The sequence below is a fragment of the Gadus macrocephalus genome, chromosome 8 (genome assembly GCF_031168955.1).
Source record: "Gadus macrocephalus chromosome 8, ASM3116895v1".
Classification (NCBI taxonomy): domain Eukaryota; kingdom Metazoa; phylum Chordata; class Actinopteri; order Gadiformes; family Gadidae; genus Gadus; species Gadus macrocephalus.
In genome coordinates, this window is record NC_082389.1 from 5,417,405 (window position 1) to 5,443,703 (window position 26,299).

At 42.9% G+C, this 26,299-nt stretch overlaps 3 protein-coding genes across 6 annotated transcripts; 2 read left to right on the forward strand and 1 right to left on the reverse strand.

The window, feature by feature from the left end:
- Nucleotides 1-9: 9 nt before the first annotated feature.
- thap4 (THAP domain containing 4) lies at nt 10-2,903 on the forward strand. The gene is made up of 5 exons (XM_060058312.1): nt 10-180; nt 652-805; nt 1,203-1,312; nt 1,842-1,945; nt 2,338-2,903. The coding sequence occupies exons 1-5, from the start codon at nt 156-158 to the stop codon at nt 2,452-2,454; spliced, it is 510 nt and encodes a 169-aa protein (XP_059914295.1). The 5' UTR covers nt 10-155; the 3' UTR covers nt 2,455-2,903.
- A 7,357-nt stretch (nt 2,904-10,260) lies between these two features.
- LOC132462649 (bcl-2-related ovarian killer protein homolog B-like) lies at nt 10,261-21,666 on the reverse strand. 2 transcript variants are annotated; one of them, XM_060058290.1, is made up of 5 exons: nt 21,539-21,666; nt 15,744-16,155; nt 14,948-15,076; nt 11,924-12,087; nt 10,261-11,474 (listed from the first exon to the last, which is right to left on the reverse strand). In XM_060058290.1, the coding sequence occupies exons 2-5, from the start codon at nt 15,964-15,966 to the stop codon at nt 11,349-11,351; spliced, it is 642 nt and encodes a 213-aa protein (XP_059914273.1). In that variant the 5' UTR covers nt 15,967-16,155; nt 21,539-21,666; the 3' UTR covers nt 10,261-11,348. The 2 variants fall into 2 exon arrangements, with proteins under 2 accessions (XP_059914273.1, XP_059914272.1); XM_060058289.1 differs by lacking the exon at nt 21,539-21,666 and adding an exon at nt 16,655-17,019.
- elovl1a (ELOVL fatty acid elongase 1a) lies at nt 19,953-26,299 on the forward strand. Of its 3 annotated transcripts, none has more exons than XM_060058286.1 (8): nt 19,953-20,203; nt 23,707-23,790; nt 23,891-24,081; nt 24,338-24,418; nt 24,785-24,841; nt 24,948-25,053; nt 25,308-25,447; nt 25,565-26,299. In XM_060058286.1, exons 2-8 carry the CDS (start codon nt 23,730-23,732, stop codon nt 25,847-25,849), a joined length of 921 nt encoding a protein of 306 aa, XP_059914269.1. In that variant the 5' UTR covers nt 19,953-20,203; nt 23,707-23,729; the 3' UTR covers nt 25,850-26,299. The 3 variants fall into 3 exon arrangements, with proteins under 3 accessions (XP_059914269.1, XP_059914271.1, XP_059914270.1); XM_060058288.1 differs by lacking the exon at nt 19,953-20,203 and adding an exon at nt 22,489-22,602; XM_060058287.1 differs by lacking the exon at nt 19,953-20,203 and adding an exon at nt 22,667-22,818.

A 26,299-nucleotide genomic window follows, 5' to 3' on the forward strand; every position in this document is an offset into this window, starting at 1 on the left:
GACGTAAAAGGCAACATATTTATTCTGTTTTCACTACAATTCCCATGATCCTTTTTTAATGTCGTAAAGCACGGGTTTATGATCCAGACGCAAACGCGGATGTATTTGATCTTCATTGATATCTGTATCAGTGATCCGCCGGGTCAAACTTATCGATGGCGTGCCCGTTCCACCAGCCAGGTAACAAGCTCCATATAGTCTAGTCTTCAACAGCATGACCTTTATTGTTTATGCACAGAAAGTAGATCCTTGTGTTCGAGGCCATACACCATGGACCGCATACTCGTATATATATAACCTGTTTTAATAGAGAACGCTGCAACAACCGAATTATTTTGAAAGGTTTTCGTTTGAGATAAATACTTACTAAGATGCTAGGCTGCCTTAACACCTAATATATCTGACTTTATTTGGACCGTTCTATAAAAAAATATCCAAGAGGTATCTATATATTTTTATAAACCGTGTAGGTCTACGTAAGGGTCTCATTCATGCGCTCAACAATGTTGCGCTACAACGTTTGTTTCCCTGGTGCTGCCTGCTTGTGTCCTCACCTTGAACTACTGGCACCTTGTGGACATTTAGCAAGCATACATTTGATCCATTTCTACCTCCCGAAGTGTGTGTTCTATTTCTGTTTTCCAACATTAGCTAAGCTGAACGAAGCCATCTCTCCTCTTGATTGGCTCCTGGGTAACTGGGAATCAGTCGAGCCCGGAGAGGGGTCCTTCCCCAGCCTAAAGCCCTTCCGCTACACGGAGGCCCTCCACTTCACCCAAGTGGGACAGCCCATCATCAACTTTATGTGCGTGCGTTAAGTGGTCATTCAAAAACAATGCAGTACTTCATTTTCATAGGTGTCATTTTAGGACAAACACACCTATGGCTGATAACAGTAATTATGTCTCTGCTACTTTTATTTACAAAGTCACATGGTCAATGGGTGATCTCTTCACACGCACCTAACCCTATTATTGGCCCACCCTGGTAGATCTAAATAGCAGACCCATAATTGGTGCTATGAGCAACACCTGCAGTTGTCCTATGACAACCCTTTTGCTATTGCTATATTTGGTTTATTCAATTTAATGATCCTTCGTTCAATCTCTGGATTTGTGAAAGCACAAATGACTCCATTGTAGCGTACACCCTGTGGTGGATATAGACGTCGGTCTAGGTTTCTGTGGCGCCTGTGTTCGCAGGTTCAATGCCTCCGATGTGGAGACGAAGAAGCCACTTCACAGGGAGTGTGGCTTCATCCGAATGCAGACGGGCACCAACCGAGTGGCGTTCATCGTCGCACAGAACTCTGGTACCCCACAACGTTCCTGATTCACGGCCTTCAAAATAATTGCCTGACATGCAATGGCGCAGTACACGCCAACATCCCATGGAGGGACTGTAGCCCGATTGGTATCTAGCTAGAGTTTGACAACCATCCCAACGCACACCGAGTTTAACGCCAATGTGTGTACACTCTCTTTTGGAAAAATGCATGCATCTGACTTTCTTTTTAGTAGTTTTGAGTTTAAAGGGGGTTTATAATGCGAGTGTGATTAGCCCTTAGAAGCAGTTTGAAAATCTGCCTATTTCTGTTGACATCAAAAGTGGGCGTGTCCTCCTAGATGTATGACGTATAGATAAGCAACATTTGATAGAGCCACTTAAGACACAGGAAAAGGCATAGTTTCAATCTTCTTGTGATGGCCAATGACAGTCTCTCCTTGTGGCATAATGTCACCCGTTTAATGATGCGTCTGCTAAAAGATGTGATGGCACACTTGGTGAACGGTTGCTGTTGTATCTATTGTGTCATGCTTCAGCTGAGACTCTGTGTGCAGGACTGGTGGAGGTTGAGGAGGGGGAGCTGGTGGGAAAGCAGCTGAGCCTGCACACCCACGCTCTGGCCAGGACATCGTTTGCCAAGGAGCCCCACGTCAAGGAGGTATGGCTGCAGTGTGGACTGTCTAACGAGCCATTCATTTACCCAAGTGACTCTGGCTTGTGTCTGATAGCATTAAAGCTGCATTTGAACTTTCTGTATGACTCCATCTTAAAAGAAACCTCATTCAGCTCAGGTCTTAATCCATATTCTTCATTTTCATTGTATTAATCACCTTGTATTGCAATTTTGCACAAAAGGCGCTATATAAATTAAGTTTGATTGATAACCCTTACCAGTAGGGTTACATTAATTCAGCTTTTTATCTTGGAATAGCGATAATGCTCCAATTTATGGACAATACATATAGTTGCTGTGTGACAGGCTGGTCAGCATGTAATTTTTAAACGTCTTCCATCCTTGCTCCCTTCTATCCTTTATTCATTTTTTCTCAGGTCTCCAGAGTGTTCCAGCTCCGACCAGACGGGAAGCTGGAGCAGACGGTTTCCATGTCAACGGACAAGCAGCCAATGACGCGGCACCTGCACATCACCTACAGACGCTTGCCTTGACGCATACGAAGACCACCTTCTGTGTTTGTGCGAAAAAAATAATTACCTGATCTGCAATTTATGTGGCCGGAAATGGAAGACAAGACTTGAATTCATGTTGCATTTACATATAAATGGAATCTCGCTGTTCACTTTATTATTTCAACCTCAAAACTTTGCTTTGCACATATGGGTAATCACCAAGGATTAAGGAGAACATCTCATGCACTATTCAATGGTTTTATTGTTTATGTATAAACATGTATTGTACAGACAAGACTTGAATTCATGTTGCATTTACATATAATTGGAATCTCGCTGTTCACTTGGCCGCCATACAGTTTAACACGAATGCCGTCATGAGGGTGCTTCACGAAGTGGCAAAACGCAATGCATTGTGGCTGTGGAGCTTGTTTTAAAATGGACCTTATCCTTTTCTCAAGTGAGGTTAATAAATCACATTGACAGTCCTAGCGCAGTAAGATAACTTGGCATATCGAATTCCACCAAAGTACAAAATGCACTCAGGGCACAGAATTCCAAGGACCGGTTTAAGTACAGTGTTGGGAAAGTTACTTTAAAAAAGTAATTAGTTATAGTTACTCACTACTTGTTCCAAAAAAAAGTGGAAAAGTAACTATTTGCGGTTCTGTAAAAAAAGAAAGTTGCTATGTCAAAGAATTTGGATTTTTCTGAGCAGTTTTCACTTGGCCTTAATGTGTTAGATGGTTGACTGCCCATTCAAGGCCCTGATATACTTCCAACTGAATTTGTATTTGCTTGGTTGCAAAGGCTGTGGAACATCTGCCGAATGCTACAGAAAATTCCAACTTTTCATCGGATTGCTCCGGACTCGCCATTTCTGCTGCTTCATCGAATCTGTTTGGCGTGTGCGTGTGTGTGGCACACGTGTCCTGGCTTGTGTGTAAAAACACTGGCTCCGATTGGCTACCATGAAACATGACTCTGCCTTAGCCAATCATAAACGCTTATCTCGTTAAAGGGGACCTATTATGCTTTTCGACTTTTATGACCTATAAACGTTGTTATAATGATTGATAGTCATGTTTAACCATACACAAAAAACGATGTAGATTTTCGGGAAACTCTTCCTCTCATCTGGGCGCTTTCAGCATTCTCTGTCAACGGTCGGTTTCGTCCTTCTCCGCCCCCTCGCCCCCCTCCTGCCAACCCAACTCCGTTGTGATTGGTTACCTTCCTTGAAGCGCGCGCGGGCAGATTTGACCAGGCATATGGGGGCGCGGCAGGAGTGCCTCTGTCTACGTAGATGATTTTCCCGGAAATGTGAACAAGTGAATCGCAAACGTTGTCCCGAGTGTTCAGCGCTCTGCACAGCCACCCCAGACTGTCACCCCAGACTGTCACCAGGGAATACGTCGAAATGCATGATGTACGTCATTATTTGACACTTTAGTATGGTTAAACATGACTATCAATAATTATAACGTTTATAAGTCATAAAAGTCGAAAAAGCATAATAGGTCCCCTTTAACCCATCCGGTCTCCTCGCTAGTAGTTTGTGTTTGGAGCCAGGGGTGCGTTCAGATTACGCAGTGTATTCAATCAATTCATAGTAACGCACCGCATTTAACGTACAGTAACGGTAACGGCGTTGTAACGACGGTAACAGTAATTAGTTCGATTAGTCCGTTACTGATAAAGAATGGCGTTACCTAACGCCGTTCTTTTAAACTGCGTTACTACAAACACTTATTAAGTAGGAGTGAGCCCATAGAGCGCAACAGTGGTTCCGGAAGTAAAAATTCCATTCATAGTCTACGTACCACGCGCAGGGCCGGATCTACCATTAGGGCCCACGGCACTGTGCCCAGGGGCCCCAACCATTCCCAGCCAGTGGGGGGGCACCACACGAAAGAAACTTTTTCAGACATTTGTGCCCAGGGGCCTATGATTTGTTAATCTGGCCCCGGTCCACGCGCCGTTTTATTTTGAATCGATGGTACATGCTCCGGCAGAAGCCACGAGTTAAAGACGTAAGCATCAAGGTTTTAGAAAAACAAATTATAGTCAATGTCCACACTACCCATAATCCTAAAGTGTAACACGACTGATTGGGGCTCGCTGTTAACAGAAAACCTTTACTGCACCCGGGGAAGTGAAGTGGTCGACTGCTGCCAGTGAACTTGATAGCCTACCAGATAAACGATGATTTCCCTTCGATTATTGGAAAGTTAGAATTGTAGAAATTGAAGAGGAAATTAGCTGTAGGCCTACATGTTGAAAAATATGTTGAAATTGAATATATGGTCCAAGAAAAAATATGACATACAAATGACATTTGTAGTATAAAAGCTGGGAATGCATAATGTTGAATGAATACGTAACTGGAATTCGAGAATGAATTCACATGTATTAAAAAACGAGTAACGTTACCACGCGGTGACTGCAGTCAGGGACGAAGGAACTTCCCATGTCGATGGAAACGCTATACAAAATATGAAGAAACACGACACACACACACACACACACACACACACACACACACACACACACACACACACACACACACACACACACACACACACACACACACAGAATATATGACACAACTTGTATTAACAATATAATAAAGACACAGGTTATAAGACGCAAGAAACACGCTATTATTACGCTAACTATTGGGTTCTATCCTTTATTAGTTTTTTCTCAGGTCTCTAGAGTGTTCCAGCTCTGACCGGACGGGAAGCTGGAGCAGACAGTTTCCATGTCAACGGACAAGCAGCCATGACGCAGCACCTGCACATCACCTACAGACGCTTGCCTTGACGCATACGAAGACCACCTTCTGTGTTTGTGCGAAGGACTGCAGTCAGGTTCATTCGTTTCTGACTGCAGTCACCGCGTGATAACGTTACTCGTTTTTAATACATGTGAATTCATTCTCGTATTCCAGTTAGGCTACGTATTCATTCAACATAATGCATTGCCAGCGTTTACTACAAATGTCATTTGTATGTCATATTTTTCCTTTGACCATATATTCTATTTCAACATATTTTTCAACGTTGGCCTACAGCTAATTTCCTCTTCAATTTTTACAACTCTAACTTTCCAATAATCGAAGGGAAATCATAATTTCTCTATAAAGTGGCAGCAGTCATCGACCACTTCACTTTCCCGGATGCAATAAAGGTTTTCTGTTAAAAGCGAGCACCAATCATTTGCGAAAAAGCATGCAATGGTGGTGTATGGGATAATTGTTCCTCACTCGTTCGCAAATAAATAACGTACAAAGTCTTGCTGCCTTTTCCTCCGTTTTCCAAAATATCACTTTGCCTCAAATCAAACGTTTTATGGTCACGACTACCTTGACGAATGATTGGCTTGGTTCCGTGTTTAAAATTCTATATGACGATTTTAAGAAAAGTCAACAGAGAAAATGTATGGGAACTTTACTTCGGGAACCAGAGATGTTCAAAAAGGGGGCGGTCACTGTTGCGCTCTATAAGTTACTGTTTGAGACTTAAAGGCACCCAGTGCAACTTTATGTAAACATTCAATGAAAAATAAACATTCAATTTCTAGTCTTTTTTACACGTAGTAAGTTTCAATAACTCCATACCATTACATATCGACATTCAAGGAGCAAAGATGAGACGTCGTTGTGTGGTGAGAACTGATAGAAAATCGTAAACAACAACAATCGCCGGTGGGGAGAAGCCATTTTTCCATTGACTGGAAGCCTGCTTTATTTATTGTAGGTTACAAAAAATAAAGAAAATGGCGGCATTGTTGTTGTTATCGATTTTGTATCAGTTCTCACCACACAACGAGAGAGAGCAGTGTTCTGTTGTTCTCCTCATGCCTCTTCCTTTCTTGATCTCTACAGTCGGACCTTGATGCTGTGACAACGGACAAGTCTTCTTCCTCTGTCCTTTTCCCCTGCCTCTGTTCAGTATGTTCAGTGTTGTTAAATCATTTATCTTTTTTTTTATTAGTTACTGTTCTTATTGTGTTCTTGTTAGTGTGATGTTTGAATAAACTTGCCTGTTGCAATGTTGGTATAATGTTTGTATAATTACTGTTATACAACTGTTACTGTTTCAATGTGACCCAGACCATATTTCTCATTTAACAAACATGTGTAGCTTATAATGTGTTGCATGGCAGAGCAATTACGGTATATTCAATGGCTTAAAACAAACCCATCTGTAAAGATCAGTGAATGCATAGAAATCAATGACAAGTGGTGTAGATGGTTTTCCCTCTGTGCAAGGTCATTAGCCCAAGTCCTACAAAAAAATAACGACTGTAATAGCAGATGTTGAAGTTGTTAAATCGTTAACTAACCATTTGTATGGAACAATCGGTTAAGGTAAGTTAAGTGCTTGAGTCTCGACACTTTAGAGAATGTCTAGCGCGCAACTTGAATAAGCCATGTGCGATATTGGCTCCAGCGCAACTTTCCTTACCAGGTGAAGCCTCAGGTAGCCTAGGACCATTCATATACAGGAGCAAGCAAGAACGTTACCTTTTTCTGTCCTTGGTAAACGAAAAGACGGACAATCCGTTTCCACTGTAAGTGCAGTTTATCATTGCACATTTACGAGGCATTTCTTTTTTAAACTATCTTTATTTTCGAAAAATAGACAATGACAGATTAAATGATATTGAGCGGGATATTGACTGTATTATTTAAGGTGGTCATACCATACAACACATTGAACATTGAACACAAGAAATGGAAGAAATTCCATTTATGCCCATGTACTTTCACCATACATACTATCTAAAAAATAAAAGGACCTGCAGGAAAATATAAATACAGTACTCAAAAATTGAGTTAACACGTTTCTGATTGCTCTTCAGCTTCAGATGCCGTAAGAGGGGTCTCTGGTCGTAATCAGTCGCAAGTCCGTCCCTGACCAATCAGCATTCATTAGCAGAATGCTAGCGTGTATGGCCAACAACGGCCCAAACTGTAAGAAATCGAAAGGAAGTACTCACTCATTTGACTTTTGAACCATAATCTATATTGAACTTGCGGAATCTACAATAAAATTTGCGATATTTCAACGACAAGCAGGTGAAAGAGGCATAATTAGCCGTTTAGCCCCATAGACTCCCATTCAATCTGGACTCGCCCGCGATCACCCCCAGTGGATGTCTCATGGAACTACAACCAAAATCGGTACAATGGGGCGCATAGGGAGTGCCCAGGCTCTTCGTAGACGGGCTCTGGGGGAGAGCTGTAGTTCACCGAGCGGCCTCACACAAAACCTAACATTATCAAACTTCTTTGCGAAATTTTTTATTTTTCTTTGCATGAAAAATTGTCATTTAAATCCACAAACCACAAATATGTAATCCAGGGCCTATAAAGGCTGGGACCAGAAAATAATTACTTTCTCTCTATTAGAACCCCTTATTTTTCGATCTCATTGGTCCCATTGGCTCTACCGGAAGAGGCGTGACTTCGCCGCTCTATAAAGAACGGGTTGAAACCTTGAAACTGCAGTCTCAAACACTGAAGTATTTGATCTTCATTGATACCCTGTGTCAGTGCTCCTACCTGCTCCACCTTATCGATGGCTTCATTGGCGTGCCCATTCTACCAGTCTGGTAAGAAGCCCAGATATAGGCCTACACTTCATCAGCATGATCTTTAATTTATGAAAAATGCTCTAGGATACCTTGTTACACGGCTAATAATTGTACTTTACTGAGACCGTTCTATTAAAAAGAATACCCGAAGTGGTGTGTCTAGACATTTTTACACACTAAATACGTCTACGTAAGGGTCTCATTTAAATCCATGCGCTCAACAATGAGCTGCAACGTTTGTTTCCCTGGTGCTGCCTGCTTGTGTCCTCAGCCTGAAATGCTGACCCCTTGTTTCCAGCTCCACCCAGATGGGAAGCTGGAGCAGACGCTTTCCATGTCAACGGAGAAGCAGCCAATGACGCAGCATCTGCACGTCACCTACAGTCGCTTGCCTTGAAGCAGATTAGTTTAAAGGGGACATATTATACCCCCAGGTGTGAGTGTGATTAGTCCTTACAAGCCGTTTCGAAAATCTGCCCCATATGACATCAGCAGTGGGCGTGTCCACCTAGATCTGTGCTGGATAGATCAGTCTACCAGCCAACCAAGTGGACTGAAGTAAACGTTGCTCATCTATCCAGCACAGATCTAGGTGGACACACCCACTAATGGTGTCATATGTGGCAGATTTTCTAAACGACTTGTAAGGCTAATCACACTCACACCTGGTGGTAGAATATGTCCCCTTTAAATACGAAGACCACTTTCTGTGTTGGTGCTAAAAAAAAATTACCGAGTCTGCAATTTATGTGTCCGGAAATAAAAAAAATCATGCAACAATATTCCAACCTCAAAACGTTGCGTTGCACATTGGGTTATGGGTCATCACAAGGGACAAAGGAGAATATTTAATACACTATTGGATGGTTTGTTTATGTATAAGCATGTTTTGTATAAACGAGACTTGACTTCATGTTGCATTTACACTACATGGAATCTCGCTGTTCACTTGGCCGCCATACAGTTCAACACGTGAACAAAATGTATTGAAAGTGTTTTGAATTTCTATGTTTTCTTTGCAATCAAAATGATTGGCTCCGTTACGGAGATATCCAACGTCATGAAGCCCGTGGAATTAGATGCAGTAGGGCCAGGACACTGACTTTCGGTGTTTTTGTAGAATTTATTGTGGAAGACATATTTTCAGTCCTAGTGACAGTTTATACTAGCTTGAATGCGTACAGTGCTTCACATATTCACCTCCAATTTCCAGAAAACAATTGGATAAAGGAATATGAATACGGCAGTGGTATTGACTAATCAGGAAATATGAAGTAGGCCATATATCGCCACTAAACATGAACAGCTTTTATAATGGACATTAAATGACTCGGTACATTAAATAACTTGCACATACATTTCAAACTTGAACTAGGTCAAGCGAACCCTCTCGTAGTTTCTAGCGGACTTTTATTTCGCCTGTAGCCTCTCTATAACCCACAGTGCAGAACAAACACACCACGTTGAACCATACGCCCACGTTGGCGACTGACGCCGCAAAGCATAAACACGGCCATCCACCAATACCCACTGGTATCGCCATATTATAAGTGCTCCAAACAGCAACCACCGGCAGCAAATGTCCAGAGGCCATTCACACACAACGGAGCCACATGACGTCACGGCAAAGACCAACGAGTTGTCCAATGTCCAGTCCACTGGTAAACACGAGAAACAAAATACCATGATGCACTGTGCGTAGCACTATATAGTAGCAATACTGCCACCCTGTGGCCAATTGCCACACTAGAATCTAAACCTTGCAAACCATCCGCAATCCCATTCCCATGCAAGTTTATAACGGAATCTACAAACAGGTATATCAAACATCATTGGTTGACAACTATAACACTAAGTGGAAACTAAATCCTAACTGTACCACCCTGTTACAAAATTAAAGATAATCTGTTGAATAGGCTTTCAGAAGGGGATTTTAATTAGTGTAGTAGGCTACTACAGATTCTAGTCAACACAGAATTTAAACCTCAAGTAATTTTTTTTCCACATGGCACTGCAGATTTTCTCTTCCCTAAATACCTGCATAATAGGTAAATGATAGAAAATGGAAAAAGCCGATCATACACCCCGGTTTGAGCAGACTGATGTGAAGCTACCCACACACAGACGGACGGATAGACAGGGCGAGACCAACTCTTTGGCAGATGTATTTTAAGGATATTATTAATGGACATTACTAACACGCTTAAGTGGCATAATTGAAACATGACTCAAATGCTGGCATTTTGATAATATGTTGAAAGTTTATTTCAGAGTAAAAAAAGAAAAATCAGACGCGTAAATAATTTAACAGTTAAAGTGACAACCAATAGGCACACTATACAATCAATAATTGCTGTCAGAGTCAATGAAATACCACAATTGCTCCGATTGCTAAAATTATAAATAAAACTATTTACAGATTTGAAAATAATAATCACCTACATATGCAACATTGTGAAATGTTGCAGTGGAAAACCACAAATGTTACTTACACCGGGCACAACAGTTAGACTCAATATCTATAAGCATCACTCATCGTTTTTTTTGGTCACGGTGGTTATGATGTTTGGGAAGGAGAACTGGGTGCACTGTAGTAGAACACAATCGCATCAGAAAACCTCCTAAAGTGCAACACAGTTGATGGCAGTTAAAAAATAACCTCATTCCTTCTCTGGAACGAAACCTATTTGCCACATGGAGTCCTCCCAAAAAAAATAGGAATGACAGCCTGATAGTTGTCACTTAGCTGTTTAAAACAGTAAATTCCTATGTAGAGCTGAAGCGAAGAGCAATCACTTTTTCTGCACGATGCTAAGATTGAACAAAAACGACAAGCTTAGACTCTTAAAGCATCAAGGTTCACCATATACACATATCTGATTCTCCCGAATCGGTTTGGTAGTTCCCCCCAAGCACCAGACATTTCCTCTTGAGAAGCAGACCGCTTCAGGCAGTGAAGTTGTAGTAAACCAGTGGGAAGTAACGTCACAAAGTGCATTAGGTGCAACAAAACTGGACCCAGCTGCTTTTACTGCATTGATGGACATGCACGTCTTTGGACAAAATGTGTTTGAAACAATCCGGCAACAAAAAAAATGAATCATGCGATGAAAGTATAATTGTGACCAAGCTTTGAATGAAGCGTAGCCACCTATTATGGACTTATCCGAGAGGCATGACGTTAATGCTGATGATACATTTGTTGATGGCCATTCAGCAACAAACCGTTATGTCAAGTTGGGTCTGTTCCACACTGCAGCTGTGTTCATCTCAAATAACTTAAGCCTAAGCAAGCTGGAGCCTGGGCAAACTGTCTTTGTCCCATCAGATCATTGTTCCTTCATGACGTATACGTAAACTGTAGTGAGAAAGTACTTCAAGGACTCCACAGTGGAGGACAGCCAGTGGTGTTCAGAGATGACGTCCTTCTTTATGACACATTTACTAATTTCAGTCTGGAGAGGGAAAGGGGCGGGGGGAGAGAGAATGAAAGAAAGAGAGAGATCTCTTCAAAATGTGATTACTTTTGATGGAATACTGGGTTTGCTAATGAAAAGTCCAAGTTTAGCTTTAATATGGTTAATCAGCCAATAGGGGGCAGTATTTTCCTATGAAAGGCTGACCAGCGATAGATATCACACACACACACACACACACACACACACACACACACACACACACACACACACACACACACACACACACACACACACACACACACACACACACACACACACACACACACACACACACACACACACACACACACACACCATCTTCCAACATAAATTTCCATCTGATCATTTAGAAGGACTACCGTATAGGGGACTTGCATAACGATCTATAAATCCTTGAGTATACAGTGCAGGCAATAGTCTGCATACTCAGTGTTGCACTCACTCACCCAGCCTCCCTTTCTCTTGAGCCAGGGCACCAGGTACCTGCGGACCAGCTGGCCAAGGCTGTCCACAAGGACGTGCACGGTGGCTGGCCGGCCCTGCCGCACACAATCCACAGCCAGGCCCGCCGCCACTGCGAACATGGACACCACCTTGCCCCATGTTATACCTTGGGCGAGAGAAAGACACCGATGTCTTACACCATTAGAAAGAGAATGACACACAGACACATGCACAATTTAAGAAGAGAATATGAACACTTATAAATGGCTTTAATTGGCGTAAACACAACTCTTCATGTTGGATTTATATCCAAGTGTGCTAATATTGTATATACTAATAAATGGAAATATTGTTTAAAATACATCCACTTATATACACATATACATACAGGCAGACAGAGAGAAACATATTTTGATTCGATTGTAGATTATTGATGGATTATTCATCAAAATCACACGGGAAGTTGAATTCAGGCGTCAATCAATCATTTAAATCATGGTTAGATATCATACTCATTACAACCAAACTAATAATTTTGGAGGCAAACAACTCATTCTGAACCAGTTCCTAGTGACTAGACATACAGTATGTAGGCCAGGCAGTGGACCTTGCACTGAAGTAAATGGCAAATACCAGCCTTGTGTCAACACTTTTTACATTTATGCGCCTGATAAGATGTCTTGCTAGTTGCCGTGTTACATGACGCACGTGTTAATAAATAAAAAGTAAGGAGGTGTTTCAGGAGGGCTTTCACAACTCCAGGACAATAACGGGGAAGGGTGTTTGGGTGTGTGGGGAGTCACCACACGACCCCCCCACCCACACACACTCTCTTTATACAATGCATCGCATTTAATATCATCTTCCCTGATCGCTCTTGAAAAATAAATAAAGCTAATAAATAAAGCTAATAAATAAAGCCGACTTCAAAAAGAGCTCAGGTCTGGAGAACATCCCGCCGCGTTGCCATGCCAGCAGGGGGGTGTTATAACGGCACGGATCAGTGACGCAACGACGACGCCAGGTCCCAATTAGCATTAGGCTCCCTAAGCCCCGAGTACACCTCAGGGCCGATACTCTGCTCTCTGCTGACCCGAGCACAGCGGACCGGGGCCCAGGCCGGGCACCCGGAGAGGAGAGGTCGGAGAGGAGAGCTTAGAGCCGATAAGTGTCCACAGGAGACATCCAGGTCACCTGGTGCGAGGATCCCGCCCCCGTTCTGAGAAAGCCGGCCCCAAATATAGACCGTCGTGACAGACGTCGGAGGGTTAAAACTGTTTAGACGAGCAGGAAGGATAAGGAGTTTCGTTTGAACTAATGAATGAATGAATGAATGAATGAATGCATTGAATTCAATTAGTTTGTTGTATACGGGACTTGGCTAACGATTACTAGTGATGGCATATGGTTCTATGAACATTTTTACTGTACCGAGAGCCATATATTGTTTCCCCTTCTTCGGACAAATGTACTTATTGTAAGTCGCTTTGAATAAAGGGTCAGCTGTATGCCCTAAATGTAATGTAATTCTAGAGAAGGAGAGGAAGCAGTGACTGTAGTTGGATTATTACTGAAAATGGAGGCACCACTACACAGACCAATGGCAATGCCTTTGTTAACAACCATTAACACTCATCCGTGATCATGACTTGTGTGTGGAATGTGACTGTCTAACTAACTTAGTAGAGCATGCTTTCTACTCAGTTTTATATTTAGAGTTACAAAAGCAAAAAAACATTTAAAGTTCATCCCATTATAGTTCCACAATGATGGATTGAGGATTCTAAGATATTTCCTTTTTCAAGCAACGGGAGACATCGAGTGGAACAATCACACACCATAAATAGTTTCGGTCAGACAAGTGTGTAGAAAATAGCAATATCTTTCCATCTACAGTGAGTTGTCAGAGCAGAAAGCCGGGGCAGGCAAGGATCAGTGGTCTGTTATTCTTAAGATGGAATCCCACGCCATTCTAAAAATTGCTCTCTAGTGATGCAGGGACAGCGACGTATTCAACCAGAAACCCAAGCATGCTACTCTGAAAAAAAACAAGTATCTTATTTTTGATCTTTCCAGGCAATGTGCCAAAGTGGACCTCTCGGGTTCTCTGCGTTTCTTTTGCATCGCAGGGACATTTACGAGCACTCCCGACTCTCTTCTCGTTACAAAGTTATCCATCCTTTGTCAGTCGGTTACATTTAAACGGTCTCGCTGCAAGAATTCCTCTTGTGAAATCTACAAAGGCTTCTTTTGTGCGACAGACATTAGGTGTCAAGGAATGCCGAGATGAGTGCGGCACTCAGATACGACTGCAGCACAGCTCTGAATGCCAGAGGGGATAGGGTTCAAAGAGTACTAGAGTGAAATATCTGTGCACCAGACAGAGGGGTGTGGACGTTTGGATCCCTTAGGAATATCGTTAATGCCTCTCATACAATAACGATTAACTATGATCAAATCAAGAAAAACAAGAAGAACAAAAATATCAAACGTCACATGGTCATAATTATTTTAATTATTTTGAATAAAGGGAAGGACGAATAAGCACTCTGGCCAACTGTAAATCATATTGGAAGTTAATGGTCATAAAAAGATTTGCCTGGTCTTCCTATGTTTCAAAGCTGCAGATTGTGAGGCAGAGCAGGGGAAGGACTTGGACAATACAGACTCAAGTCCTCAGGTAAAACCGGCCAGCCGGTTTTGGTGCACTTTTTGACACAGAAATTTTAAAAAGCAACCCACTTCACAGTAGTCATGAGTTTGTCTTTGGCTTGGCTTCTTTAGGCTTTGGGATTTGGTGACATGTATGCAACTAAAAAAACTGAATTGAAGGATGATTACGCAAACAGGGATGTGGCACTTCCTGACGCTTAGGTTATTTTTAACCCATCTCTTTTCCCCAAGAGATTCCCCTTCCGACCGATGCCTAGTCAAGACTGTCTGCCCACAAAAGGAGACCCTGCCTGCCCTTGAGTCGGTCGCACCAACGTCACAGACGCCGCCCACGTATGGCTAAATATGTGTACCTGTTGAAAAGATCTCTGTTGCCACAGCAATGAAGGCATCCGATACCATATTCTCCATGGCAACAGAAATGTTGAGTTGCCGAGCCACGTTCCTGTAGAGACTTGGGTGCATACACTCCAACTCATCGCCTAGGTAACAGTGGAAGAAGAACCCAGAGAGAGGAGAGAGAAGATGCGTTAAGAAAATTTCACCCATTCTCTAAAGTTGATGACAAATCATGTTAATTCCAAGATCATAGTCTCAAATAAACCACATATCACCCTCTAGCATATGTCATACTAACCAACAAATGGTCCCAAGTTACCGACACAATGAGCACAATGTTTGCATTTGTACAGTTCAAGCCATTAAGGCAAACTGTTTTATGTCATTCAGAATCAACCAGATCTCCCCTTGAATCCATATCTGCATAATCAAGGGTGGTAGCCGCTAGCCATAATTCATGCATGGAATGCACTATGCAGCTTATGTTCAGCACTTCCACCTGAGCATTGAAAGGGGAACTCTGATGACCAATAGGATGCACACACACCCAGGGGTAAAGGCCGCATGAGGAATACAGTCGGCCTACCAATAAACACAAAATTGTGAACGGTCAAGGCATTTTGTGACTCATTGACCCGCCTAGACCTAGAATACACTGATGACCCTTCAGGTTTGACATTCGTGTTGCACATTAATCACTTTATTCTCACGAGATACATCAACTAGAATCTACTAGAATCTAGATCTAGAATCTACTGATTGCCCTTCAGGTTCGACATGCGTGTTGCACGTTCATCTCTTCATTCTCACCGAGATACAGGAGCACCAGAGACACCTCGGCCAGTGCTGCACTGGTGGAGGGGAAGTGGAGCTCGCTCCTGGCCCACCCAAACCCGTGTTGGTTGAGCCTGCAGAGGACGTAGTCTCGGTACAGCGCCTTGGCCTGGAACACCAGCTCCTTGTCGCTCACCGAGCGGTCAAACACGTCCAGCACCTCCGCAGCGAATTCTGAGGACTTCCGAAGCACTTCCATGATGCGGTCGCACCGCACACACACACACACACACCCCCCCCCCTGGTCCCTCTGACGACACGACCCCGCGGGAGGGGGGGTGTGGGTCAGGTCCCCAGACCTCTTTAAGAGTAAGGTAATAGTTGGCTTGGATCCAGGTTGTCACCTCGAGTGATGAGATGAACGATTGTCAAAGGTCATGACAGTACCCTGGGAGTGGGGGTAAACGAAAAGTCATTTTAAAGCAAAAACAAATTAATGCTGAATGAAAACGAATACTTTTTTTTTTTTTACTGTGTGTGTGTGTGTGTGTGTGTGTGTGTGTGTGTGTGTGTGTGTGTGTGTGTGTGTGTGTGTGTGTGTGTGTGTGTGTGTGTGTGTGTGTGTGTGTGTGTGTGTGTGTGTGTGTGTGTGTGTGTGTGTGTGTGTGTGTGTGTTCCGGCTGCAGCCACAGTTTGCCTTGTATAGAAAAATAGGTGGGTGTCAAGGAAGACTGAAAAATCCGGCCTGAAACTTACATAATATGCTGGAGGCGTTGTTATTATGACTCACGTTGTGTGATAGTCAAAACATGGCCAGATTCTTTGGTTACGAAACAACAAGAATCACAAAAGTATAATATTGTGCAACTGAGACACAGCCTTCAATGTTTGACTGAGATTATATCAACATACAAAAGCATTTCCATTCAACCGAGGCCATCCTTTACCTTGAACGTCGTGCCAAGCAAGTCCACGCGTTAGAAATCCATAAAGTGTAGATGGACTTTACTTTGTTAGAAAAACACTGTACGTGCAGAGGCCGTTTCTCATTCCACTCGCTTCCCTTCACTGTCAAAACAGCGAACGCAATCCTGAAAGGGCTACCTACTCCTTTAATTCTACCAGTTAACGGAGGGTCTGAAGTAACGCCGACTCTGTGTCAACTCTTCTGCTTGCGCCCTGCTCGTTGATCAGTTTAGTTTCCCTCTCTCCTCCACCTATGAGTTTAGTTTTCCCGTGGAGCGGCCGCACGGGGTGGTGACAGCGGATGAACACAGATCAAGCACATGTTGCTCCTCCTCCGTGTGCATTAGAGGCGGAGATAAGAGCCCCCCCGTGGATATATCACATCAATGGGCATAAGTTTCAATTGTCATGCGTAGGCTTGGTTGATATTTTTTTGGTCTAATAGGCCTACATTTTTTTGGTCTCATTTTTATTTGATTATTTTTGTGTTATTAGTTTATGTTTATTTTGCTTACAGGCCACGCTTACAGCTGGTCCCGTTGTTTTATTTTTAAGTTTGACATTGACGTCTGATGCGGGTTGGTCAACGATTATAAATGTTTTGCTATCCTCCACCACAAGATGACGCTGTTGTCATAGGTATCAGGACTTCTTTGTGCTTAGTACTGAAGAGCCTACATCCTTATCCTGCACCCTGCTGAACCTTATGTCAACATAACAATCTTAATCATCTTAATTATTAATAGGAAACGGTATTTTTGTGGAACCCATAGGTCTCATCTTTTGCCTCCTGTAGACTAATAACCAAGTGTTGCGATTCAGCAAGGTATGTCATATGAGGGGAACATAGTAGCCTATGGCTTTGTTGCTAATTAACTGCCTGTACGTTCACACCAAAAGCGAAAAAGCGTTACGAGCGATAAACGCCCATTCAGTTTCTTTAAGACATGGACGATAAAGCCTTAAGAGCGATAGAATGCTTGAGCTATAGCTTTAAAGCTGTAAATGAGAGTTGAAAACAGTCCAACTCTATGCAAATAGCTCGATTTAGCTGTAACTGTACGTTCACACCGAAAGCTGTAAAAGACTCAAAATCGCTGAATAGCTCAAAACGCCATGCTGTCAAATATATTTACAGCTCATATCACTCTGGCGCGTATTTTTACCGGAACCCACGCCGGCGAGACATCTACATTCCGATTGGCTGGCGGTCATTTACAGCCGAAACGCTACTAGCTCATTTGCATAGAGAGTTGAGCTGTTTTCAACTCTAATTTACAGCTTTAGTTTTAAAGCTATCGCTCAAGCGTTTTATCGCTCCTATCCCTTTATCGAGCATGTCTAATAGAAAGTGAATGGGCGTTTATCGCTCGAAACGCTTTATAGCTTTTGGTGTGAACGTACAGTAAATGACAAGCCTGGATACCAGCCTGAACTCCGCCCACAAAATATTTGGTCTGGAGATTCAGTCTGGAATTGAGCTCGTTGGGAGGTATTTGGTCAGATCAAAAAGTGATCTGACCAATCAAATTGTAAGGGCGGGCTTTATACGTTGATGGACAGATGATACACATTAACGTAATCAACCACGTCACCAAAGAGCGCTCAGCGCTTTTACTTTTTTTCTCAAAAATGCTGACCGTGTTGCCAATTTGTCCGTGTATCCTTAAATTATTTTTACAAAACCGGCATAAATCGTTTATGTCCATCTTCTTTTTCTACTTCTTCGAACGTGCGCTCAGTTGAGTTCCGCCCTATAATCACAGCCCAATGGTTCGGTCTCAGACTCATATTCTGACTAGAATTATGAGTATGACATCGCCAGGCTAGTAAATGACCCGACAACCAATCGGAATGTTTTGAGGAGCAAGATAGAATTTTAAAATGGTTCACGTGATGGGCGATGATATAAATATTTTGGACAGCGTTGCGTTTTGAGGTATTCTGCGATTTTGCATCATTTACAGCTTTTGGTGTGAACGTACAGTAACTGTACGTTCAAACCAAAAGCTAGCGTTTTGAGCGATAAAGACCCATACACTTTGTATTAGACATGCGCGATAAAGCGATAGGAGCGATAAAATGCTTGAGCGATAGCTTGCTGTAAAGTTGAAAACAGCTCAACTCTGTGCAAATGAGCTAGTAGCGTTTCGGCTGTAAATGACCGCCAGACAATCGGAATGTAGATGTCTCTCGCCGGCGTGGGTCCCAGTAAACATACGCGCAAACTTTAGTTCGTAGTTCCTACCAAAACATGTGTTCCTTCATTCTGGTGCGTGAAAGAATAATTGCAGCTGTTGCAGGCCATCGTATAGGCCTAAGCCTGTTCATTTACAGGGGTAGGAATTAGAAAGCAAAGGCGTGGGACGATGTGGCCAAAGAGGTTGGCCGCATCTTCATTTATAGAACATAATTTGAGCGCTAGAACGCTATAATCTAGAATATAAGCAATCGCTCCATTAACTAGTTATTCAGTGTTTCATGTATTTATGCTTATTGTTATTTTTCTATTGACCAAACTTGTGACTATCTTGTGTTTTTGTGACTCGGCTGCATCAGCAACTGCACTTGCCTCAACGCCTAGGCAAAGAGCGCGGCTACTTTAAATGGAAAAGCAAGATCGCATGAGCGATATGAGCTGTAAACATTTTTGACAACGTTGCCTTTTGAGCTGTTCAGCGATTTTGCATCTTACAGCTTTTGGTGTGAACGTACAGAAATAGAGTAGCCTACTAAAGTGTAAACGTCACGTTGTCCTGGCAACCGGATTTTCAGTTCTAAACAACCGAACGAGAGATGGCGTATGGCTGTAGTGCCGAGGACCCAAAGAAGCGCGGTGAAGGGTGTGAAGTTGTTTGGATGAGTGGTTCTCGAGAAAGCTGCACGCATGAACTACCAACGGGTAGTTCAATAAAAATAAAGAGAGGACGGGAAGGGACAGATGTAAATAAAAACACATCAGCGATGTCGCTGTTGGTGGATGCCTAAACGGGAAATGAGCTTCATTGGCGAGAGAGTGCGGGAATTTCAGATACGTTAAACGGCAAGAGGGAGGGCGTTACACTCAATCATATCCGTTTCCGTTACCTGTTCGGGATATTGTTTTATGAAATTGTTCGTCAAAACTCGATATTTATTCTCGGTCTCTTTTTTGGGGGGGGGGTTTATTTGCTCATATTATTCTCGATCTGTGGACCTCAAACAAGCGAAGGCACTAGGATATTAGGTTGTACGGATCCGGAAACTATATTGTGGTAGACCGGGGAAACGCCACACTGCAGGATCCAGGAGTACCCAGACGTTAATCATGCTGGAGGAAGCAGGTGCGTCTTCCCATCAAGACTGACCAATGAGGCCGCCGCAAAATATTCCGAGAGAAGACACGACTTTTCGAACGTTATACACATGTTTGGGCTTATTAGTGGGGAATGTGATTTAATTAAAGTTGCACAATTATGGGAGTTTAATATTAAGTTGATACACGTTATTCCTTGAATTATTAATCCCTGGAAACTATCATATGACCTCAGGTAAGTGTTAATTAAAGTAGTCTCACTTCAAACACTCAGGCCGTCGATTTGTTTCTCTCTGTGCGGTATGAATGGGGCCGACGTATGTATAGCTACCTTTTACAAAGAATAGTTGACTGAAAGTTCTCGTACACTCGTATGCCCCAAAAACCGGTGGATGACCCGTGTTGATAATTAAGGCTATTTCAGTGTTTGGTCAAATGTTGAAGGTTGGCTTTGATGGGTTGATCTTCTAGGGCCCACAAGATTCAGGGTGTTTATTGTAATTCGTTTATTTGATCATAGCAATGTGGAGCTCTTTCCATGAAGTTCGATTATGCCTAGTGGAAAACAACGCAAACGTGTGTGTGTGTGTGTGTGTGTGTGTGTGTGTGTGTGTGTGTGTGTGTGTGTGTGTGTGTGTGTGTGTGTGTGTGTGTGTGTGTGTGTGTGTGTGTGTGTGTGTGTGTGTGTGTACGTCACATAGTCCTATTTATTGTCAAGAAAATAATATACACACTGTAGTATATTTAATCAATTGAAAGGGAGGTCTTGTCATTCTGATCAGACCAAGGATGTAGAGATGCCTGAGGGTCATTTTCAACATGCCACAGCCTAGGGTATCAAGTAAACCAATAACATGAACATGGAATTTGAACAATGAAGGCACACACTGCCATGTGAATGGAGGGCTAGAAATTCTCCTCTCCAACTCAGAAAACACACATTAAAATATTTTGGTTTTAATACCTTGTCCATTATTTGATTTAGCCCTGCGGGTCACATAGCCTAGCCTTAGTCCCCCAGTAGCACCTACCATGCATAATTAGACAATTATATAATTGAGGACAAGCAGTTGGTCTCGTGGACTGTTGTGGCTGAGAGCCGTGGTAGTCGTCGTTTTGTTAGGCTGTTTGCTAGTTTCTATGGAATTCACTTTATTTGGGCAGGGCCCTACCCGTCACAAGACCCACTAGAACAGTCAGGGATCTGTATGGTGAGGAATACAATGCACAGCGGTGAGCCTAGCCATGTAGCATGATCATGATCTCTACCAGAACATATCTAGACCATGAACATAACTATATGGTTTGTTTAAATGCTGTTTTCTTTTTTTGTTTTTTTTACTACTTTCTTTTTTTTTTTTTACATATTTCAGTTGTGTTCTCTAGGATGTCTCCCTGGCTGTGATTAAATGTGCCTGGATTTTTATATTGGAATATCTTTATTAGTCGTTTATGATTTAGGCTTTATAATTGAATCATGTGTCGATTTAAACACCTGGTGACGTACAACTACAGCTACACCTTTACGACATCAGGGTCTTTCAGAGAATCTATTGGAATTGTTAATTACTTTAGTTTCGGGGCTTTTGTCGGCTTTGTTTTTCTTAAGTGGCTGAGACCCCAGTCCTGTTAGCTGGCAGCCACCGCTTCACCCAAGGTGCTGTTGAATCTAGGTGTTCACTCTACTAGGGCCTCATTATATATACTGCAATCTACTAATGAGTGACTTGAGTAAACTGCCCTCACATTGCGATACGTCATCTATCGACATTCTAAAACCTTAGCCGTGTACAACCTTTAAAAAAAATTGACATGTATGCTTATACACAAATATACACAATTACATGTGTATATTTATGGTTTCATAAATACACAAACATAATCATAAACTTCTCAACTCTTCTTTCTATAGAAAGAGTAAAACCTACGTGTGTGTGTGTGTGTGCGCATTCAGATTCTTGCAATTCTTGCAGAATGGATCAGTCAATTCCAAGTTCCCCTCTATGGCACGCCCATCCCCTATGCCCGGCAAACAGGTAGAACCAGACACGCGGGACTGTGCATAGCTTGTCATTATGAGTGTGGGCAGGCCCACAGCCATGTTCAGCTTGGCTGTGTTGTGAAGTCTTTACACACTGTAGTCATTCATTTAATGCTGTGCTGGGTTAACCTATCCCCCAAATACCAAAACTATTGATAGGTTACTTCATAGCAGTATGGTCAGTGGTTGCTACATACTGTCTTAGCCCTTCATAGAAACTCTCTTGCCCCCTCGCCCACCCCCACACACAGTCAACACATGTCCCCCACTCACAAAGTCTAACCATGATGGCAAATCATTGCCATCATGGTCGGCGACCCCATACCCATATTCAAATGACCATCGATCTCTCCATCTAAAGCCCTATCTAAACTTCCATTGATGAGGACAAGGAGGTGGAGCCTCGGCCTGAAACAGGGTGTGGGCCTGAAACTATCAAGGCGTTGTCTGTAGTAAAGGGCTGGGGTTTATAGAGTCGAAAGAGTGCCGTCCCACACTTTGGCCTTCCAGTTTGACTTCTCTCGTCTCTCTGTCTCTGGTGTCGTCCCCCTCACATTCTACAATTCCAGCGACGGTGAAAAGGACCTCACACTGTAGGTTGGATTTACATTGCTTAGGCTTTTTTTTTTTATGCCAGTGAAGCACCCCCCACCCCCCTCCCCCCCCCCCCACCCCCCCCTCCTTCACTGGCATTTCATTGGAATCACGTTGGTCTCTATGAGTAGAGAGACCGGTGTTTGATTTGCGCAGCAGTGCAGCTGCTGTACTCCAGATTGGGGGACATATAGGGGCTGAGGACCTCCACTCAGGTGAGTGACTTGTGTGAATCTAGCAGGGACATAATTACACTTGAATCCTATATGGGTAGTCTGAGACTTTCTTAAGTGTACTGGGGTAACTACCCAAGACCCTGGGGTGCCTTGATTAATAGATGCACATCAAGTGAGAGCAAGCCAAGTTTAGGATTTAACATTTAGGACTATTTGTTTCAATCAGGAGTATCATTCTGTGACTTTGGCTATATCTGTATCTATATTCTATATTGTCCCCTATTCTTGTCTCTTCTGTGTCCCGGCACCCGTTCATTCCATTCATTCGTCTCGGCTCCACGTTGAGCTCATTGAGTAAGAATGGCAGTTGAGGTATAATCCTAGGTGGATGCTTTTACTTTCCTAACCGGAAGCACCCACCTTCCGATAACAACCTGGGCTAAGTTCCTATCTATGACCTCAGATGGAAGGCTTGCTACTAGGGCTCACCTCTTTACCTGTTTGACTTGCTCAGTAAGTCACCTCCTTGTTGTACAGTTGGCAACAGGGGATTTAAAAAAAAAACTCTTGTATGATTGGACATGGGCTTTGAATTGAACATGACATTCTCCCCGATCATTTTCAATTATTTACATTAATTATTTTTTTACATTTTTGTTGAATGATATTGAGTGAAAATGCTAACGTCTTTGTGTATATTACCCCCCCCCCTGCCGCCTCTTACCTGTCGGGGCGTACTGCCCTGGGCCGTGGTGGTGTTGAATGAGTCTCCTCTGACTGTTTGTTTAGTCGGTGTGGAGGAAGCAGCTGGACCGGGTTGTTTTATTACCTCCCTTACCCACTCTCAGCTGGGCTCCATTCTCCCGCAGGCAGGCAGGATTATGTCAAACATAGCTTGAATCCTTTTTCTCGTTTTCTGAATTTCAGGGGGACAAACTTAGGCCGTCACCATGCTGCAGGAAATCATGTCAAATGTTTTACGGCTCCACGCCCTCGTTATACAGAGAACTGGTGAGTACTGTTTGCGTTGCGTTGGGTTGATACATAGTTGTGTGGTAATCTCTCCTATAGTCCATGCAACAACGCCTCCATGTGCTCTGGTGATTTGCAGATGACCGGTTGAGGGGCTACCTATTGATGCACAGCCCCGTACTGATGACCCTCATCTTGTTGACCTACGTCTTCCTCTCGGTGTACGCGGGACCCCGCTTCATGGCCAACCGCAAGCCCCTCGACCTCAAGGCCCCAATGGTGGTCTACAACTTTTCCATGGTAGTCATGAATGGATACATAGTGCATCAGGTAAATGCTTTTCCTGCTCATTGAAATGACCCAACCATTCAGTCTTTTGTGTCAATGTAAAATAAAAGTGCAAAATATTATTATTTTTCAGTGAATTCCTTCTTTTTGTAACAGAAAAGGACTAGACTAGTCTATCCGAATACAGTTCCACACAGTCACTAACCTATCGACGCCTTACTTGTTGTACCTTTTGTGGTATGTGTTGATTGGTCGATATCAAATGTGATGACCCATGTGATGTGTTTTGCCCTGCCAGTTCTTAGTGTGGGGATGGGGAACGACGTACTCGTGGCGGTGTGATCTGTGTGACTTCTCAAGCAGCACACAGGCCCTCGGGGTAAGCTGCTGAATCATTGTTTCTATCGCTGTGGGTCATACTTGATGCTACACCTTTTAGTCTGCAGGCTACACTTAGGCCCAATCCCATTTCTACCCCTTCCCCTTACCGTTCCCCTTGTTTTGAAGGGGTAAGGGGAAGGCGTAAGGGGTAGAAATGGGATTGGGCCTTAAACTCTGTTGTGAGCTCCAAGTGTGTCACGATGTTAATACTAGATGGATTGATACTTGAAAAACTGACCTAAATTCATTATCGCAGCATGCTATGAATATCATTAAATTCAGATTTTGCTTATGCATGCAGCGGCCATTTAAAAAAAAAAAAAATTAACATTCACATTCACTCACACTACTTCTATCTTTCCAGATGGTTCGAGCATCCTGGATCTTTTATATTTCGAAGTACATTGAGCTTCTTGACACTGTAAGTGTTTCAATCCAACATTTGTACCTTTTATTACTTCTTAACATCGAGTGATTGCTAAACAATTAATGTCTAAAAATGAACGAGTAAATGCTCTTGTTTGCAGCTATTCTTTGTCCTGAGAAAGAAACAGAGCCAGATCACGTTCCTCCATGTCTTCCATCACTCGTTTATGCCCTGGACCTGGTGGTGGGGCATCACCCTGACCCCTGGTAACCTCTCACCTCATTGCTGTCAACGGTCAAATGGACATTGTAGCCAAAGGCCTTACGTTCGAAAATAAATTGTGTGTGAAAGGCTCAATGCCCAACCTATTTCAATGAATATCTACTATAGGTCTGTATTTGACCCAAATTAACTCTTGATATGAGTAAATAGAAGGGGGATTGGCTGTTAAATTTTGTGTTTGGTTAGATCTATAATATTTTAGAAAAAGATCTCATCCAATTTTTGACTTGTCTTCCAGTCGCAGGAATGGGAAACTTCCACTCCATGATAAATGCAGGGGTCCACGTGATTATGTACTTCTACTACGGGCTCTCGTCTGCAGGACCCCGCTTCCAGAAGTACCTCTGGTGGAAGAAGTACTTGACAGCCGTCCAGCTGGTAGGGCTCCGTCTTAACCCAAAGTTTTGTTTTTGCATCTGACTATACGTTGAGGCACCCCTGGCATGCTCTACAACGATATTGTTGTCTAACTTGAATCGTTCATCTCCTGTCTAGATCCAGTTCATTATGGTGTCGGTGCACATCAGCCAATACTACTTCATGAAGGACTGCGACTACCAGGTGCCTATGTGGATCCTCCTCATCTGGATGTACGGAACGTTATTCTTCTTCCTCTTCGCCCACTTCTGGGTGCAGGCCTACATTAAGGGCAAGCGGCTCCCCGTGGCCCACCCCAAGGAGAACGGCGTGGCACCCGCCGTGGTCAAGGAACTAGAAAACGGAACGGCGCCCTACCTGTCAAACGGCAAAGTGCTTGTGAAGAAAGTCAAGGAAATCTAACTTTTTTTTTTTCCACTGAAGAGAGACAAAAATGACAATCTATCGGAGCTCCAGGAATGCCATCGAGTTCACACGGTTACTGTTCAACTGAATGAAATTTCTGTAATTATATTTATGCACTGTTTTTTTTGGGGACGAATGGATTTTACAGTTTGGTGTCTGCTTGCCACATTGTGTTTTCAGATTCGTTTGTTAAACTCGACCGTGATATACACTGGATGAAGATAGTCAATTGTCACTGATGGTATTCCCAGACTCAATTGACAGTTGGATTAACCCTTTTCTCGGGAGGAATCGCACAATTACTGAAAAGACTACCACATGCAAGTTGTTGCTACACAGGTTGTCAAGAATGTTGTCATTGTATCCAAGTGTCCAATGTTTCGTATTTTTTCTTAATTTAACTGAGTAAATGTTTTGAGATCAAATAAATGTGTTGCTTCGACATCA